General features: G+C 43.6%; 1 protein-coding gene across 2 annotated transcripts in view; it reads right to left on the reverse strand.

Moving 5' to 3' along the window:
• The window catches only part of LOC125465635 (insulin receptor-like), a 269756-nt gene that overhangs the window by 85551 nt on the left and 163745 nt on the right, over positions 1-20460 (reverse strand). For both annotated transcript variants that reach the window (XM_059638575.1, XM_059638574.1), the window contains exon 3: positions 1402-1723. In XM_059638575.1, the coding sequence (XP_059494558.1) occupies positions 1402-1723 (322 nt within the window). The remainder of the gene's footprint in view (positions 1-1401; positions 1724-20460) is intronic.

The raw sequence follows: 20460 nt of genomic DNA on the forward strand, positions 1-20460 counted from the left end.
CTTGGCTACAGTGACAAAAGACAGTGGGCAGAATTCCACCAATGGTCTCAGTAAAACCCACACAATTGTAGCAAGAGTTCCACACACTCGTACTCTAATTGCCATATAATAAGGGCCAACATCCCATTTTCCTTCTTAGTTGCTACTGTATCATAATGAACATTCAGCATTCCTTGAGTGAGCACATCCAGGTCACTGTGAACATCAATCTTTAGAAGTTTTACATCTTTTAAAAAATATTCACCTTTCCCATTCTCTTGACTAAAGTGTATAAGCTTCCATTTCCTCTACATTATCTATCTGTGTCCTTCTCACAACTTAGATTCCATCCAGATAAGAATGTCAGATTTTCTTCCCTAAACAGCATTTGAGAACAGGACAGAGCATCACTGATGGCCAGCTTTATATTCGATACTAATTATTGTAACTTAAGTCCCCTAGCCACAGTGGTGGGATTTAAATCTATCTCCCCAGAACACTAGCCTGGATTATTAACCTGCTGGTATCATCTCTATGCCATTAGCTCCCCGTATGATTGTGATCTATGTTTTTTGTTTTGCTTAACTGGTGCAAGATGCCAGATTGAGCTTCAGTGAGGTTTGTAGAGACAGATTTCAGCTGTGGACCTTTCCGTGCCTGAGAGCAGCTAAGCTCAGTCACAGGCTATTGGCTAAATCACAGGTTTGCGGTGCTCAAGCTTGGTTTAAAAATTCATTGGTGAGAGTGTGTTCAGCATAAGTGGATTGCTTAATGTCCACATTTCATACGTTGTGTCGTTATTTTTGGTGGATCCCCAGTTGCGAACACTTCTCCTACAAAAGCGACGACACTTCTAAGAATATTTCACTGGCTCTAGATAGCATGACGATGTCCTGAAACATTTCAGCACTCAATTCAACTACCTAGTCTGGCTTATCCTCAAGTTGCAAAGGGCGCTAAAGAAATACAAGCTCTTTGTTTCCTCTACACTTGGCAGTGGAAGCAGTTATTAGCTCTACTCTTCACAAACTCTCACAAAAAACAGACATAAAGAAGGAAATATACACAGTTCATGTAAATATTTCGATGTTTGGCCAGGATTACAACATGTTGCAAAACGACAGAATAGAAAGATCTACTGCACTTTGCCTTTCAAGTTGATTAGACCTTTTAGTGTTGGTCTACAAATTAAAGAGGCCTATGGATCATTAGCGTTTGCAACTGATGTATTCGTAATTACACGATCTCATTTTTTTTTACTTTATCTTCATTTGAGGGGACAGTCTATGTTAGTAATTATTCTTTTTATTTGTGCTATCATCACATTTTGACATCCGTCGTGATGTTATTGTTGGAGATCATTGGTAATTAACACACTGAATCAGTTTGACTATTTGGTTTCGCTCCTCAGTGTGCACTTACCTGGATGAATTCACTATATATCCCGAAGGACATTCAGGCATGCACTCTCCGTTGTGGATAACATATCGAGTGCACTCAGTCTCCTTGGAAGGTTTGCATTCATTGTGCAGCATCTGACAGAAGGAGAAGGTGACGCAACGCCAGCCCTCAAACTTGTAGGTGCCGGGTGGGCAATCGGGGATGCAGACACCATTGTAGTAGTACCGTCGGCATGCCACGCACTTTGCTGCGTTGCCAGGCTCTGTGCAACTGCCCAGGCATTCGTCATGACAGCACTTGCCACTGGGGGTACAGGCTTTTCGACGGCACTCAGAGGAACAGACTGCAAAACAGGACAGAAATCGAAGAGCAAAACTTTAATTTCAAGAAAATAACAACTTGCCTTTACATGGAGCTCACGTCACAGAATTTTACACATGAATCACTTATTATGGAGGGTTGAACTCAGAATACAGTGTGGAAGGAGGCCATCTGGCCCATTGTACCTGCATTGGGTCCATTACCTAGCACCAATCTCCAGGATTATCCATAGACCCCCACACACCATTTTTATCCAAACAACCTTCCAATGCTCCTGCTGAATGCCTCAATTGAATCTGCCTCCACTACATTTCCAGACAGTGCACTGCATTCCATAAGCTGCTTTCAGTCAGCAAAATCCCACAAACAGCAACAGTAACAACAAGCTAATTTGCTTCTGGTGCCATTTGTCAGCACTTTTCAACAATTTTAACATAGTTGGAGGTCAGGAAGCATTACGTCAGCATTAAGGCCCAGATAAAATACATATAAAGAAAGGTAACCAACAACAGTTAAAGTGGTACGTTTAGGGTACTTTTTATAGTAAAGAAGGAGAGATGCAGTGAAGTGCAAGAAGAGAGCCTTGCAGCTAAAGAAAGCTGAATGCAATGGTATCAGCAGAGAGGGCAAAGGAATTCTGGGATAACACAGTGTGGAGGTGGATGAACACAGCAGGCCAGGCAGCATCAGAGGAGCAGGAAAGCTGCCGTTTCGGGTCGGGGTCCTTCTTCAGAAATTCAGGGATGCCCAAGAGACTGGAGTAGTTAGGAACACAAATTCTTGGAGAACTGGACTCCGGGGGAGACTAAAGTCTGAGGACATGATAAACGTACTCAGTCTGGACACACAAAATGTCCTACACTTGCAAATCCATGAAGCCTTTGAATAGGCAACTGAAAGTCAACGGCCAACAGTTTTGCTGGATTTCCCTCAGGTATCCTTCAACTATTATCACTCAAATAAACTACGGGCAGTTCCAGGTTGCAAATGGGTTCCGTTCTGCAGTCAGTTCAAAAATTGATTTCTTCGCAAGTCGGCACGCAATGCAGACAACGTAAAGGAGGCTTTCGTAAATACAGGAAATGTTCATACATTGAGTCCTTAAAATTAGACTCCTTTACGGGATCACTTCCAAAGTGCATTTGGAAATCGGGGCCTCCTGTAACCCTTTAGCGTCTTGGGAGCTTGCTGTGAACGCATTCCTTCCTATGTTACAACAACAACTACACTTCAGAAAGTAATTCATTGCCTGTGAAGTGCTTTGGGATGTTCCAAAGTCATGGGACGCATTATATAAATACAAGACATTGTTTATTGTCTCAGCAGGTCTGGCAGCATCTGTGGAGAGAAATCAGAGTTAACTTTTCAGGTCCTGAGACCCTTCTTCAGAACACTGTTCCCCACAGATGCTGCCAGATCTGCTGACATTTTCCAGCAATTTCTGTTTTTGTTTCTGGTTTCCAACATCTGCAGTTCTTTCATTTTTTAAATTCCCTATTGACTCCCTCTGATCAAAAACGTAACACATTCATTAGCAATCAGCTTACCATTCTCCAGCCGAACAGCTTGACTACATTGATTACATTCCTGCAACTGACTTGAGGGCTTAAGTACCTCCATTTCCCTTAGCCTCATCAGGCAAGCATCCTTTCAGACGTTTTCCAACTTCTGCAATCCTTCCCCTCTCCTCTCATCTCGCTCCCCACTTCACAGCCTCCCTTCCCCTTCAACACCACCTCCCAAGCCTTTTTCCCTAATCCCACTCCACTTCCTCGTGCTTTTTGACAGCTACCAGTCACCATTCTCTCCCAATCACAACTTGGTTCTCTGATTGGTCGGTGCCAGTGAGTGAATTTTTAACGTGGGATTAGGGATTTTGGGGTCAATTTGCCCATCGCCCATGTGAATTTATAGAGTTATTGAGTCACTGAGATATATAGCACAGAAACAGATCCTTCGGTCCAACCTGTCTGCGACAACCAGACATCCCTATCTGACCCAGTGCCAGCATTTGGCCCATCACACTCTAAACCCTTCCTATTCATACGCCCATACAGATGTCTTTCAATGTTGTCATTGTATCAGTCTCCTCCACTTCCTCTGGCAATTTGGAGCCGTGATGGGCACCACAAGTACTGAAAAGGGTGACTTAAAGCAGGAATACTGAGAGTTAATCTTGAGCTTTGATTGAAATTTACATTTTCATTCAAGATCTTTTTTGAGTTGCAGTTCTTAGGAAACAATTGGGTGACATGCAAATTTGATTTTGTTATCGCTGATGCTGGTCAGTGTTTTGGTTAAGTGAGTGTTTGAGGGAAGGAACAAAACTACTGCACACACAGCATTAGTCTACACAAAATCTAGCGATGGCTATGGTCATCACAAGCTTTCAGACTCCGAATGCCCTCATAGTGGCACATTTATCTGACAGTTTATTTTAAGGTTCCCCAATCCACGTGTCAGGTCCCGAGGTTGGATATTGGGGTTCCGAGACCCAATGCAGCAATGGCTGTTGTGGAGCTCTGACTGAAGGCTAAGGTATGCTTGCTGCATATCAGAAGCCTGAGGAAAGGTATGTTTGTTTTTTTTCCCCATAAAATCATGTAGTTTAAACCATTCTCACCACATTGAACTTTGTCCATTCCCACCCCCAGCTCAGGAAGCAAAAGCACACATCTTCCTACATTCCACCACCTCCGCATCCCCGAAATCCCCAACAGCTAAAGCTGTAACACCCACACGTTCTCTGTTCTCTGCTTCTCCCCACCAACTCCCACTCCAGATCACACAAGTCCAAAGTCTTAAAATGGAAGCTCACTTAAAAAGAGTTTAAGCAGCACTCGTCTAGGGGGTCACTGGCAAATGCCACCCATGTGAATGAAAAATACATGAATTTGCAAGAACATGCAGATACAGATAGTGTACTTTCTGCAGTGAGAATCTAAACAGATCCTTGCAATACTATGTTCTTTGTAAAAATACTGACTGCCTCAGGGTATAATGACTTGTAACCCAATCTAAAGAATTAACTGTATACTATATGTATCTCATAACACCAATCTGTTCAGTAAGAGCAATACTATAATTAAGGGATATTTTTTATCCCTTTTGAAAATATAACAGGCGTGTTCCTCTTTGTGGTTTCACTGTTATGCTTCTTATTAGCTTGCACTTCCAGATCGTGCCAATTTCTGCTCCGAGAAGATTGTTTGGCTTCGTCAAGCCACAAAATCTTCTTGGCAGTTCACAGCAAGCAGCAGAGAGAGTAACCAGCAGCCGACTTAAAGGAAAGCCATGAACATTTCACGTAGCAGTTACAATACCAGTGCAGAGGAGTAAAATTCAGGCACAGGAGCAAGAAAAGGAAGGGATTCTCTATGGAGTTTAGAAGAATGAGGTGGGGGGAATCTCATTAAAGCGTACAAAATACTGAAAATCCTAGACTGAGTTGACAAGAAGAAGAATGTTACAGGCATAGGAAAGACAAGGACCCAAAAGGTACAGCCTCAGATGAAGGGACACCTTTTAGAACGGAGATGATTTGATTTGACTACTGTCACATATACCGAGGTACAGTGAAAAGTTTTGTTTTGTATGCAGTACAGGCAGATCATGCCACACAAAGTGCATTACGGTAATAGAACAAAGTGCGGAATACAATGTTACGGCCAAGGGAAAGGTGTGCAGAGAGAGAGAGATTAATATTAAATTTAAAATTTGAAAGGTCCAGTCTTAATAGCAGGGAAGAAGCTATTCTTCAATCTAGGCACAAGAGAGAATTTCTTCAGGTGCTTCATCTATGGAGGCCCAGCCATTGAGTGTATTTAAGACAGAGATAGATAGGTTCTTGATTAGTAAGAGCATCAAGGGTTATGCGGAGAAGACAGCAGAATGGGGTTGAGAAACCATGATTGAATGGTGGAGCAGACTGGATAGACCGTATCGCTTAACCCTCTTCTATACCTTATGGTCCTCAAATAGTAACTCGGCTGGAAAGTATGAGTGCAAGGACAACGAGACATGATGGGGTGTTTGAGGAATTCATTCTTAATCAATAAAAGGCGAAGGGAGATAAGCCCACAAGTGGAAACAAGAAGATAAAAGATCAGCAGAATAGACACCAGGACTGGGGAGGGTAAAAATATGGGACTGGGATGGAGCTTCAATTCTCATGCTGGAAGCCACAAAAGCTTTCAGCTTCTGAAGCATTGTTGTAATACTTTGAGCCCAGATTTCTAAAACTTCTGCTCTTCAATCGTCAGTTTGGGTGCAGCATTCCATGAAAGCGTACCTAGCTCAAAGGAAAACTGTTACAGTTGTTGGAGGTCAATCATCTCAATCCCAGGACACCTCTGCAAGAATTTCTCAGAGCAGCGTCCAAGGCTTGAATATCTTCTGCTGCTTCATCAATGACCTTCCCTCTACCATTAGGTCTGAAATGGGGATGTTTGTTGACGATTGCACCATGCTGAGCACCATTCACAACTTCTCAGATGCTGAAGCAATGTGTTGAAATGAAGCAAGACCTCAAACAACATCCGGGCTCGGGCTGACGAGTGTCCAATTACACATGTGCGACATGAGTGCCAGGCAATGACGATCTCCAACAAGAGAAAATCTAACCATCTTCCCTTGACACTGAATGGTATTACCATTGTTGAACCACAATGTCAAAATCCTGAGGGCTATCACTGACCAGAAACAGAACTGGACCAGCATATAAATATTTTGTCTACAAGAGCTGAGGCTAGAAATTCTGAAATTAGGAACTTCACCTCCTAACTCGCTAATACCTGTCCATTGCCTGCAACCCAGGGGTCAGGTGTGTGATAGACTAATCTCCATTTGTCTGGAAGCATGAAGCTTCAACAACATAAGATGTTCAACATCATCCAGGATAAAAGAATCCATTTGACTGGATCACATCCACTTCCTGCACCACTAATGATCAGTGGCAACAATGTACCATCTACAAGATGCAGCTTAAATAATTTCTCTGAATTGGCACCTTCCAAACCCACTATCTCTACTTCATAGAAGGAGGGGGGCAGCAAATGCCTAGGAACACCAACACCAGCAAGTTCCCCTAAAAGCCACTGACCATCCTGATTTGGAAATACATCACTATTCCTTCACTATCACTGGGTCAAAATTCTGGAACTCCCTTTATAACAGCACTGTGGATGCACTTCTACCTCAAAGGCTGCAGCTGTTCAAAAAAGCAGCTCAACAAAACTTTTCCAGGGTAATTAGGGATGGACAGTAAAAACTGACGCAGCCTGCAAAGCCCACACCTTCCTATAAGTATGAGAAAAATAAAAAGAACTGCAGTTAGCATATTCACAGGATTACAGAAGCCCTACAGCGTGGAAAGAGGCCATTTGGCCCATTGAGTCTGCACCAACCCTTCGAAGAGCATCTCACTCAGAGCCACTCCCCTCCCTATTCCCGTAACCCCACATTTTCCATGGTTAACCCATCTAACCTGCACACTCCTGGACACTCTGGGACAATTTAGCATGGCAAGTCCACCTAACCTGCACATCTTTGAAGTGTGGGAGGAAATCCACGTAAACACAGGGAGAATGTGCAAACAGACAATCTCCCAAGGCTAGAATCAAATCTGGGTTGCTAGCGCTGTGAGACAGCATTGCTAATCACTGAGCCACCATGCCATCCTAGACTACACCCTTTCTAATAATATGTTGTTATGCCCAACTCCTCTACATCATTCACCTGGAGTAAGAGCCCAAAAAATAAAAAAAAACTATTAACTGCTATGTTAGAAACAGAATGGAACTGGGATTGAATACTGCCGGAGGGTGGGGTTGGGGGGGGGTCAATGGCAGTCATGAAGTTTGGTTGCTGCTTTGATCTGGTGATTGTACAGCAGACTGGACAGCCTGAAAGCACCACTCAATGCGAGCCAGAGATGATGGGAACTGCAGATGCTGGAGAATCCGAGATAACAAAGTGTGAAGCTGGATGAACACAGCAGGCCAAGCAGCAATTTGGAGCACAAAAGCTGACGTTTTGTGATTGAGAAAAATTATTGAGGTACACCAGTAAGTATTTATTCAAATGCCAGACTGGTTAAGGCAAACTGAGAGCACAACAAACCTTGGTTTGCTTCCTAAATAAGGTTCTAGTCTGTTCAGCAAATGTAAAATAACCCTTTGCACTATTTAAAGAGGAGGAAGCTCTCTCGGTGTCTTGGTCATAATTCTTCTCTGTAATAGCACCAGTATCAATAATTTCTGTTTGTGTTATCTAACTGTGGATTAAATGACTGCTGTGCTCACCAACATCTCAACAGTGATTTGGAAAGTTGACACATTTCATGTAAAAAGCATTGGGGTCATCTGAGAATCACAGTAAGGAATGCTGATAGTGCCCAACCCTAATTCTTTAGTGCCAACTAAACACAAAGATCAATAGAAATCGAAAATTAATAAGCAGGGGTGATTGAATAGTGCAGAGAAGAAGTTATTTGACGACAAACACAGCATTTCACTGACAGCCAGGTCAGCTGTGGCTTGATGGCTAGCACTCTTGCCTCTGAGCCAGAAGGCTGTGGGTTCACATCCAACCCCATGTGTCTTGAGCACAGAAATCCTGGCTGGCAGTACTGAGGGAATACTGCTCCGCTGGGGGATATGGTAAAGGTGCCCTGGCACGAGTTTAAAGTGCAGCACAAGGAGTTATCCCACCATCCTGCATATTCCTTCCCCTAATCAACGTCACTAAAACAGATTATTTCATTGTTATCACACTGCTGATTGTGGCACCTTGCTGTGCACAAATTGGCCACTGTGTTTCCAACAACAGAGCAGGGACCACACTGCCAAAAGTACTTCATTGAGCACAAGACACTTCCAAACAACCAGTGGTCATGAGAAGCACCATGCAATTGTAATCAGTTGGTGCATCCTGAATCTCACAAACCCCAATCACAGACTGCCTGGGGACCTGCAGCCGTAGCCAAACTCAAAAGGCAGAGTTTCGTAAACTGAGAAATGCATCTAGCCTCCAGACCAGATCTGTTACCTGGCTGGCGGGTCAATATTTAGCAGTAGGCCAATTTAGGTTGTAGCCAGGAACTGTGTGCAAACAGTTCTCCACAACTAAGAGAAGGGTTCTGTGGATGAACAGGGATCAAGTGTTGGGATCTTTCACTGTAACAGAAGTGGGTGGAAAGGCTTAAGGACTCCACATGGCCTCTGGGGGAATGTATTTTGATTCCTTCCTGCCCTCATGGTCTCCTGGCTCACAGTGATAGCAGTCCTACCTTTGAGCTAGGAGACCCAAGTCCCATCTGCTCCAGAGGTAATGTCACCTTTAAACATGTTGATTAGAAAATAAGAGTTCTGACTTACAACAAGCTCTCCTGGTCAGGCAATGATTCCCACCTTCTCCACCATCAATCAAGCCCTACAAACCCCCATCTTCCAAACATGCACAGACAGACACACAATGTCTTAGTTCTACGGAAGAGCTGCACACTGCACAAGACTGCTTTAAGTCCTGCATTACAACAGTGATCACACCACAAAAGCTGAATGCAAAACAGACTACGATTTTCAGTTGCAGCATAAAGCTTCATTTAAATGCATGCCTTTCTTTTCTTAATTAAATTTAGAATCACGTAACTGTATTATCAGCACCAGAGGACTGTGACAGTAGCATGTTAAACAACTTGCGTGTCATGGGGCCTTGGTTGCGTTGAAGGTGGGTGTAGGTAAGGCAGTATGTGAGGGGAATGAAGCAACTTCATGCTAGTCATAGAGATTTACAGCACTGAAACAGACCCTTCCGTCCAATTCGTCCATGCCGACCAGATGTCCTAAATTAATTTAGTCGCATTTGCCAGCATTTGGCCCATATCCCTCTAAACCCTTCCTACTCATATATCCATCCAGATGGCTTTTAAATGTTCTAATTGTACCAGCCTCCACTACCACCTCTGGCAGCTCATTCCATACGTGCACCACTCTCTGCGTGAAAAAGGTGCCTCTTAGGTCCCTTTTGAATCTTTTCCCTCTCACCTTAAACCTATGCCCCCTTGCTTTGGACTCCCTTATCCTGGGAAAAGACCTTGATTATTCACCCTCATGCCCCCTATGATTTTATGGACTTCTATAAGGTGACCCCTCAGCCTCCGATGCTCCAGGGAATATAGCCTTATCCTATTCAGCCTCTCCCTATAGTTCAAACCCTCTAATCCTGGCAACAACCTTGTAAATCTTTCCGGACCTTTCAAAGTTTCATAATACCTTTCCTATAGCATGGAGACCATGACTGACCTTATTATTCCAAAATTGGCCTAACCAATATCCAATACATTGGCTCACACTAATCTTAATCCTTCTCATGTACCAATCTTGTTGGGGTAAGGGAAAGGTTTAAAACATCTTTCCAACTTGTACAAATGGTCATTGTGTGTCTGTCTGTACAGAAGCTGCTGAATAGTCGCAGACGTATAAAGAATTAGACGAGCTATCCAGTTAAATCTTTCAGCTCGGCTTGTTATTTGGTTCACTAATTCTTGCTAGAAGCTGCACATATTCATAGAAAGGGGCCTGTTCTCTGAAGAGGAAGGACTGTGCAGGAATTGCACCTCTTTTGAATTACAAAGGGTGCGGCCAACAGTTCCCTGGTGCAAGATGTAGAGCTGGATGAACACAGCAGGCCAAGTAGTATCAGAGGAGTAGGAAGGCTGATGTTTCGGGCCAAGACCTTTCTTCAGAAAAGACAAGGAGAGTCATTTTGCCAATCAACAAACATCCTTTTCTCGGTTTTTCTTCTTTATTCATTCACAGGATGAGGGCGTTGCTGGCTCAGCAGCATTTATTGACCATTCCTAATTGCCCAGAGGGCAATTGTGAGTCAACCACATTGCTGTGGGTCTGGAGTCACATGTAGGCCAGACCAGGTAAGGAAGGCAGTTTCCCTCCCGAAGGTACATTAGTGAACCAGATGGGTTTTTCCCGATAACCGACAATAATGTCATCATTAGATTCTTAATTCCAGATATTTATTGAATTCAAATTCCACCATCTGCCATGGTGGGATTCAAAACTGGATCCCCAGAACATTTTTTCTGAAGGGTCTTGACCCAAAACATCAGCTTTCCTGGTCCTCCAACGCTGCTTGGCCTGCTGTGTTAATCCAGCTCTAAAACATGTTACCCCAGAACATCATCTGGGTCTCTGGATTAACAGTCCAGCGATAATTGCATCCCTATTTGAAGAATAATATGCTGTTCCCTTAGAAATTTGACATTCTTGTATGTGTCATGAAGAGTGCAAGACAAAACTTTTGACAGCTTGTATTGTTCCCGAGTAAGACATGTTGTTTCATATTCACCAAAGTGCAGAACAGATGAAATATGTATATTCTCAAGATCAGTGATAATCAAGTTACCAGAGTCGTACTCCGCTTCAGAATAATGCCACAGGATATTTTACATCCAAAAAGAGTGGACTAGGTCTCAGTTTAAGCCCTAATTCAAGGAACATCGGCAGTGTCAAGCATCCACAGCACTTCACTCCATAATGTCTAGCCATGACAGGATTTGACATTTACCTAAATAAAAGACACTCAATTTTTCACTGGATAGAGAAAAAGGTGGAATAATTTAATTTTTTAAGCATCCCATTCACCTTCTTGCATGTAGTTATAAAGAAAAAGAGCAGAACCAATCAAGGGGACCATGTTGCAACATGTGAAAAGTTATCAGAAATATTTTCCAGGAATGAGATCGAAGATTACATTGGTAAGAACCAATGTGAAACTCGAACTGCACTACTGTATAATGGAGCAGAGGTTAAGACCTGTAACTATCCAGTGTCTCAATACTATACTATCTATTTCTCTCTTCCCTCTGCATCCACTTTCTGGGACTCCACATTACAGCAGCTCTAAGTGCATTCCTTCATGCTGAATGCAATTCCAATCAGTGTGCCACTTCACCACAGGTCTGTGGGCCAAAAAATGAGCAAGTGTTCTACATATATCAGATCACCAGATGGACAAAGATTAACTCAATCTCCATTACGACTGTGACCTAATATCAACAGCTGTTAGCCTCAACAACGTTGCTTAATCTGGATTTAAAAACGTTTTTTTTAATGTCTTGTATTAGTCATCAAGGAAATTATGGACTAGCAGTAAATTTGGAAGTAAATTTTTATAGTTCATTCTCCACTGCCACTTCTATGCCAGAGATTGAAAAGGAGAAGTCAGTAGGAGAGAAAAATAAAGAAAATGCACAGTGGTAGAGAAAGAAGAGAGGAATGGAAGGAGAGAAGAAAGAAGCGTAAGCATGGGAGTCTAAAGAAAGAGAGAGAGAGAGCATGCAGGGACCAAATTAGAACAAGAGCGTGGGGAGGTGGAGCAAAAGGAGACAGCAAAAGAAACAAACGAGAGCTAAAGGGGAGACAGGGAGAGAAAGTGTGCAAGAGTAATTGAGCAAGAGAGAAAGAGCTTGCAAGGGTGGGGAGACAGAGAAAGAAAAGGGAGAGATAGAAAGAGAGGGCTATAAAGGGAAAGAGAGGTGATTGAGACTGGAAAAGAGAAAACAGGGGAGGAGAGGTGAAAGGGTGGAGGCGAGTGGGGAGTGGAAGAGAGAGCGAGAGAAAGAAAAAGAGGAGAAAACGAGGAAAAATGGAGGAAAGATGGGAGAAAGGGACAGAAAATGAGAAAGGGACAGAAAATGAGAAAAAGACAAAAAACAGAGAAGGACAAGTTACGTGTTAGGAAGAGAAGCAAAAAACAGGATAGATAGGAAGAAAAGTCTACAGAAAAATGAGGAAAAGATAAGAAAACAGGTGAGTCAGTTAGAATCAATTGTCCTAGTAAAGTATAACCTTATCTCAGTTACAGCTAGGATTCTGTAAAGTGCAGAGTGCAAACTACGAACTGGTACTTTCTTAAGTCTTGGTCATGCTGACCTCAGTTACAGTGACCTTAGTTTCATTCTTTGTCATGTAGTTCAAGTGGAGTAAAGCAGACCTGCTGCACCTGCCCAAAAGACAGCAATGAATCACAACTTGCCTTCGTGCACTTCTCCTAGTGGTGGATGACTAAGTCTCTAATTATGCTATGCCTCGAACAGAATGAATGAATCTGGGTGTGAGTTTGCTCGCTGAGCTAGAAGGTTAGTTTTCAGACGTTTCGTCACCATTCTAGGTAACATCATCAGTGAGCCTCTGACGAAGCTTCGTCGGAGGCTCCTGATGATGTTACCTAGAATGGTGACGAAACGTCTGAAAACTAACCTTCCAGCTCAGCGAGCAAACTCACATCCAGAACCTCAACCTGAGCTACAAATCTTCTCAAAACTCGCTAGAATGAATGAATGCTTACTCACCTCTTGGCATCAGATTAAGGGATGCTTTGGGTCAGAGAGGGAATGGATGAGAACAGGAAGGGAGTGAACATCTTACCTGATGATGTACTTTGTAAACTGCAGCAATTCTTCACACAGCCAAACACTGAAGAGCTTAAATGACTCAAACCTAAATGAAGACTTCACAATGGTATATATTATAACTGCACTCTGCTGTGCCATCACTGAATTGACTGAACTGGCAGATATATACTGGTGAGCTGGAAAATTGCTGCCCAGGGTTCGGCACATGCAGAGCAGGATAACGAAAGAATGTGTGATATGGCAGTGAGAGAACATCAAAGGAAAACAACTTGAAATTTAGAAACATATTTCACAACCTCACATTATTCCCAAGTGTTTTACACCCACTTATTTTTCCAGATACAGTCATTGTTGTGAGGCAATTCATTGAGAAATAGCAAAGCAAGATTCCACAAATAGCAATCAGGTAAATTTGCTTTAAATTAAGAGACAACGAGGTGTAGAGTTGGATGAGCAGGCCAAGCAGCATCAGAGGAGGAGAAAAGCTGATGTTTCGGGTCTGGGGATTCTGAAGTAAATAGAGGAGCGGGGGAGGTAAATGGAAGATGGATAAAGGAGCAGATAGGTGGAGAGGAGATGGATAGGTCAAGGGGGTGGGGATGGAGCCAGTAAAGGTGAGTGTGGGTGGGGAGTTAGGATGCGGTTTGGTCAGTCAAGGGAAGACGGACAGGTCAAGTAAGCAGGTATGAGGCTGGTAGGTAGGAGGTGTGGATGGGGTTGAGGTGGGAGGAGTGGACAGGTGGGAGACAGGTCAGGGAGGCGGTGACGAGTTGGGCTGGTTTTGGGACACGATCGGGGGCGGGGAGATTTTGAAGCTTGTGAAGTCCACATTGAGACCACTGGACTGCAGAGTTCCCAAGCGAAATGTGAGGTGCTGTTCCTGCAATCTTCAAGTGGCATCATTGTGGCATTGGAGACGGCCCAGGATGCACATCCAGCCCAAGGATTGGGAGGGAGAGCCGAAGGGTTCGCGACTGGGAGGTGCAGTCGTTTGTCACGAACCGAGCTCCACACAGCGGTCTCCAAGCCTCCGCCTGGTTTCCCGGATATAGGGGAGGCCACATCGGGAACAGCAGATACAGTATATCACATGAGCAGATGTGCAGGTGAACATCTGATTGATGTGGAAAGTCTTCTTGGGGCCTGGGATGGGGCTGAGGTGGAGGTGTAGGGGTAGGTGTAGCACTTCCTGGGGATGCAAGGAAAAGTGCCAGGGGTGGTGAGGCTAGTGGGGAGTGTGGAGCAGACTAGGGAGCCACGGATAGAGTGGTCCCTCCAGAAGACAGATCAGGGTGGGGAGGGAAAAATGTCCTTGGTAGTGGGGTCAGATTGCAGATGGTGGAAGTGCTGGAGAATGGTGTGTTGGATGCGGAGGTTGCTGTGGTGGTAAACGAGGACAAGGGGGATTCTGTTTTTGTTGTTATTGCGGCAAGGGGGTTTGAGGGATGAGTTGCGGGAAATGCAAGAGATGCGGTCAAGGGTGCTTTTGACCACTGCGGAGGGGGAGTTGCGGTCCTTGAAAAATGAGGACATCTGGGGTGTCCTGGAGTGGAATGCCTCATCTCAGGAGCAGATGCGGCAGAGGCAAAGGAATTCAGAACAGGGGATGTCATTTTTGCAGCAAGGTGGGTGAGACCTACCCCCATCTTAACTCCCCACCTACACTCACCTTTACTGACTCCAACCCCACCTCCCTGACCTGTCTGTCTTTTCTTCCTCCTATCTACTCCTCCCACCTCAACCTCAACTCCCACCGGCAACCCCACCCCCACCTCCTTGACCTGTCCGTCTTCCCTGGACTGACCAACCTCCATCCTGACTCCCCACTTACACTCACCTTTACTGGCTCCATCCCTGCCTCCTTGACCTGACCATCTCCTCTCCACCTATCTGCTCCTTTGTCTATCTTCCATCCACCTCCACCATTCTTTCTATTTATTTCAGAATCCCCTTCCCCTCTCCCATTTCTGAAGAAGGGTCCAGATCCAAAACGTCAGCTTTCCTACTCCTCTGATGCTGCTTGGCATCTACAGCTCTACACCTTGATTCTCCAGAATCAGCAGATCCTACTATGTCTGCTTTAAATGAATACTGATTGGGAGATGAAATTTGGTCAGACCGTGAGAGAACTCCTCCACTGCTCTTCAAAAAGCATCAACGGGACTTTTATGAAAAGTCCCTGTTTCCTGTGTTTTCAGAAAGTTCCTCATCATCTCAACTGAAAGGAGGTACTGGACTAAGCACCAAAAATTCCGAACTGGGCACCTGGCTCAGAGGACAGAGAGATACTGACTGAACCACAGCTGGAATAGAAATTCCTGGTTACTGTGTCCCTCAGACATGCTTTCATTACCTAGCAAGGAACAGGTGCTGGCTTATGGATATGGTTGAAGAATCTGGAAGTTTATCAAATCACAGAGCTGCTCCTTGTGACTACTGCCTTGCCCAATCCCTTAGACAACAGCTAAAGTGTATTGGCAGACATTGGGATTGGGCATTGAAGCCAGGCATTCCAATTGCTGTTGCTACTATGTCTGGAGGACGGACTGCCAGTCACACAGTCACAAATTGAGAAGGTATCTTCATCTCAGTCCAGGCCAGCCGTAGTTTAAACAACCAGAATCAGCCACCCTGAACAGTCAATCAACACCAAGACACAGATGACAAAATCCCTGGGAAAGTACAGTACAAGAGAGTAAAGGATTGGTTCCCTTACATTCTGGATTGCTATTTGTCCCCAGTCTAAGATTGAAAATAGGTAGGTATAGCTCTATCATTTTGCAATGACCGTAACAGTGGAAAATTTGCTTCGCTGCTCCCGTAAATGGACAAACCTCCAACTCTATAAATAATCAAGATATCGAGCAGGATTGTAAAATCACAAAGGAATAGCTCAGGTGATTAGCTATTCTCTGGTTTGGAACTGAGTTACACTGGTCAGGAAGAATCAAAAGGGACGCAAGTTTATATAGCACCTTTCAATGCACCCCAAAGTGGTTTCCAATCTACAAAGTCAGTCATTTGGAATGTGGTCACCTGTTGTGCGCGCTATTGGGTTAGCAAATGGCACACAGTAAGATCCCACAATGCATCGTGTGATATTGTTGTTCTTAGCGCTTGTGATTGAAGGATAAATATTGGCCAGGACACTGGTGGCCACTCAAGTGCTCTTGCATATTGGTGAAAAGGGAGACATCTCGTCAAAGCTTTTCATTAGGTCAAACACAAGACTGCCAAAATTTAAATGATCACAAGTTACATAAGGGAAAAAGGTGCTGATCAGTTGGCCAATCCATTTTGAAATGTCAGGACGATGCTATGGAGAAAATGAGGAACAGGGCACTGGTGGAAAGCTTGAAAATATCTCCTTTGATGGCAAAGAACAGGTCCATGTATGAGCATATGTTGCTCTGACAAGCGCAAATAACGTGCAAGGGTACGGAGAAAAAGCAGGAGATTGGCACTAGGTAGCAATGCTCATTTAATGAGCTGCTGTATGATTGGCCGAATAGACTGTAACACTTCTATGATTCTGTAGAACAAGCTGCTGTCTCTTCTTTCAAAGACTCCTGTAGGATTGTTTACAACCACCTGGCTAGGTGGACGAGGCACTGGTTTAACGTCTTGTATAAAAGTAAGTATCACAACAGATCTGTCATTCTTACATTAAGTCACCCAGGTCAGAATATGAACCTGCACCCTTAAGACTGAAAGACAAGAGAACCTGAGATGGCTCCAGCCTCATTGTAATTAACTGTTATGGTGATGGGCTGGGGTTTGTGAAAGAAAGAAGTGCGTACAAATTCTTGCTCCTAGTAATTCTTGCTGCTTGTGTGGACAATGGCAGAAAACAGAATCAGACCCAGCTGGAACGTAAGCCCACTGAATAATTAGATTGGCAATGCCACTACCTGTGTCACACAGAACTATCATGGGAAAGGTGCCAAAATGCTCAGCAGCTGCAATCAGCTACTCCAGAAATAGATAGTGATTTTGTTCCTTGTTTTTTTTTTCACTTCAGGTGATTACTGATGAAGATTCCACATATTTTGCAGCACACTGCACTGAAAACCTTGTGACAACACTAGGCAATAGTGTACAACCATGCAGTTCCTTTCCAATATACACACCACCTGTTTTAAAAGATGCAACCATCAAATGGGTTAAAATGTTCCGATTGTAATTGGGCCCATAGCTCTGATTACGACATCTTCTATTGCTATTGAGAAAGAGGAGTCATTTTATTGTTCGGGCAGTTCCTCTTGATCCTCTGTCAAGTTAATGATTGATGACCATTGGGGAAGGGATTTTTTTTCTGCTTCTGGTTGATTTTTTTTGAGGGGAATGTTTGCAGCTGACACAGACTTTGCAGACTGCTGCATTTCTCCTTTCATTCATGTTTTAAATTCCTAACATTTTTCTGCTTCTCTTATTTGAGTCGCCCTCCGTCCATCCAGTCGTGGCGCACATCATTCTTGAGCAAGAAAGAAGCATTCTTCTTAGTCACTGGTGCTGCGTAATTCGTCTGTGACATATTCAGAAGTACCCTGGAGGAGATCACTTACCATCTTCCACTCCCAATGGTACAGCTATGAATGTGCTTGGGGAGGGGAGGTAATTATTGGACGGCGCCTGCACTACACTGCCGCATATTCTGTTGTATTGTGAAATAATTCTTTTTTTGTGCACATTGCTTAAGCTGATTAAACTTTCTTCATGTACAAAGGCTTTGTTATAACCGAATCATTTTCAGCACTGTCTGGTTTATTAATAGCTTAAGGATGCTGTGTACTGAAAATCTAAAGGTACAGACACCCTGCCCATTGTGTGTTTCTTGTGTTTTCATTCATTTTTATCTGCAATCTAATTATAACAAGGTGCTTTGCAGAAATTCATTAAATTTATTACAGCAACTACAACTCATCACAAGGACAGAAAGTTCCAGAAATACTCAGGTCAGACAGCAGCTACAGCGTTAGAAACAGTATTAATATTACAGATCAATCCTGCAGTATTTTTTGAAAAATGTAGTATCTTCTGGATAATATTTATCCTTCAATTAATGCCACTAAAACAGACTATAATTAAAAACAAAAGGTGATGAAGAAATACCTACTGAGTTTTTCCAGCCCTTTGTTTTTTGATTCAGTATTTTTGGAAGGATCCTGGTAAATCATATAGATGTCATTTTAAAATTTATTCTGTAGAACTGAGGCATATTCACAAGGAAGTAAGGATGGGACGCTTTGGGTTATTCCCAACTGCAAAAGGTGCTGGATAAATGGAAGTTCTTCTGTAATTGGTTGAGCTGTGACCATTGGCTCCAATGGTAAACACAAAACTTTACAAATTGAGAGGTGGCAGTGCTGACAGGTTTACATTCAAAACAAATTAAACTCCGAAATTTCAGTCAACGTGGACCTTGGGAGATTTATGGGGCAGGATGGAACTGCCAGTCAGCCAGGTACAGGCATGCAGCCAGTTAAATAGCAAGACAAAACAACAAATTGAATTTCTTCAGGCATTCAACAGTCTGCCAGGCAACTGTCACCCATTCCATTACCAGTTGTCCAGCCAAACAACTTGAAAATAAGTATTTTTTAGTGACAAAAGGAATTTAATGCTTTAACCTCCCCACCCCCACCCACTTCCCCATCCCCCCATCTGACTGAACTCCAGATAATCGAAAAGGTTGCAGTGACAAAAGAGTTAAAGTGTCACATATTAAAATATGAAAGCTCACGCTCCAGTGCCAATGTTTGAGTTTCTAAGTATAACAAGAGAAGGGGGAATAGATGCACAAACCAACATTACTGTTAAGATTATCTGTTCTTTGAGAAGGCAGGAGTTGAATGATACACACTTCACGTCATCGTGTCGGGGGGGGGGGGGGGAACTATCGTCATGTGATACTGGGTAAGCCTGCTATAGCAAATAACGTGGACCCCTTCCCAAACAGCCCATGCGACTATTAAACTGCCTGCCTACAAGTGCTTCTTTTTCTGATTCTTTAGCACAGGGAGGTGTGGAGCAGTATGCTCCATCTTTTTCGTTCAAAACCAGTCCCTTTCCCGAACTGTTTATGCAGCAGGGAGAGGGGGTTAAAGCTGCTTTAAGGTAACTCCAATCCTTACAAATCCATAACAGGAAACAGGCTCAACAAGAGAACCGCCCTCAACCTTAGCCAATGCCTTCAGAGCCTGAGGTAGGAGCCCTCAGAGGGCTTCTCCTATCTCTGCATGAACCAACAGTAATTAACCCTTCAGCAACTTCTAATTCTGATTTTCCCGAGTAATCTTTTTCACGCACGGTGCAAAGACCTATCTATTGAGCAAGTCAAGTAGGTTTCAATATGATTAAGCCAAAACAAAAAGCTGCTGATAAACTTTGTACCACCAAAAGATACTTACTTTTAAAACAAACGCCCCTTAAAATATCCCCCCAGCTTTCTCTTCCCCCTTTTGATCCCCCCGTACAGTTCCTCATCTGAAATGGCAGACAGGCAGCCTGTTCATGGCCTCTGCCAATAACATATCTTTACCGAGCTGCCAGAGAGGAGGCCTTTGGATTAAACGCATTTATTCCGAGGACAGAGGCCCTGAAATGGGAGTCTGATCCCTATGTCTGCTGCCCTTTTACTCTGCTGAAAAAAACAATAATCAGCTCAGAAAGAGGTTTAATGAGAAACCCAACAATTTCAAGAACCACAAGAATGTGCTTCTCAAATCCATCAGCATTTTTAAATTCTTGGGTGCCATCAGTGGAATAGCAAACCCTCAAAATTATCAGAACCGCATGCTCGCCCATGAATGGAGGAGGCCCACACACGTGTTGGGTAATTTTATTTTCCCTAAATTCATTTGTGGGATATGGGCACCAACAGTATTTATGGCCCATTCCTGATTCCCGTAGAGGTGGTGGTGATGAGCTGACTGCCTGAGCTGCTGTAGTTGAGAGAACGTTGGGGACTCCACCACCGGGCCTGCAATTAACCACATAACCAGTGCCTGCTCTTCACTGGGGAACAGCAGACAAGGGTGCTCCATAAATGATGGACCACCTTGGAGCACGTATACAGTTAGGGAAGTGAATGTCAACTCAGCAAGTTGTTAATGGTATGGTCAAGACGTAACCGCTCAATGCCACCTAAATCAAAAGATCAAATCCACATCTTATTAGAAAACATTTGTAAATCCAATTGCAAAGGGAAGCAGGTGTGGGCATCCACTAGCTCCCCTGAAACACCTTATATCTTTTCTCAATCCCCTCATGGGATGAACGAGGAGCGTCAGTGAAAAAGTCGATTTTTTTTCATTCATTCATTG

Source organism: Stegostoma tigrinum, chromosome 30, assembly GCF_030684315.1.
Source record: "Stegostoma tigrinum isolate sSteTig4 chromosome 30, sSteTig4.hap1, whole genome shotgun sequence".
Taxonomy (NCBI): domain Eukaryota; kingdom Metazoa; phylum Chordata; class Chondrichthyes; order Orectolobiformes; family Stegostomatidae; genus Stegostoma; species Stegostoma tigrinum.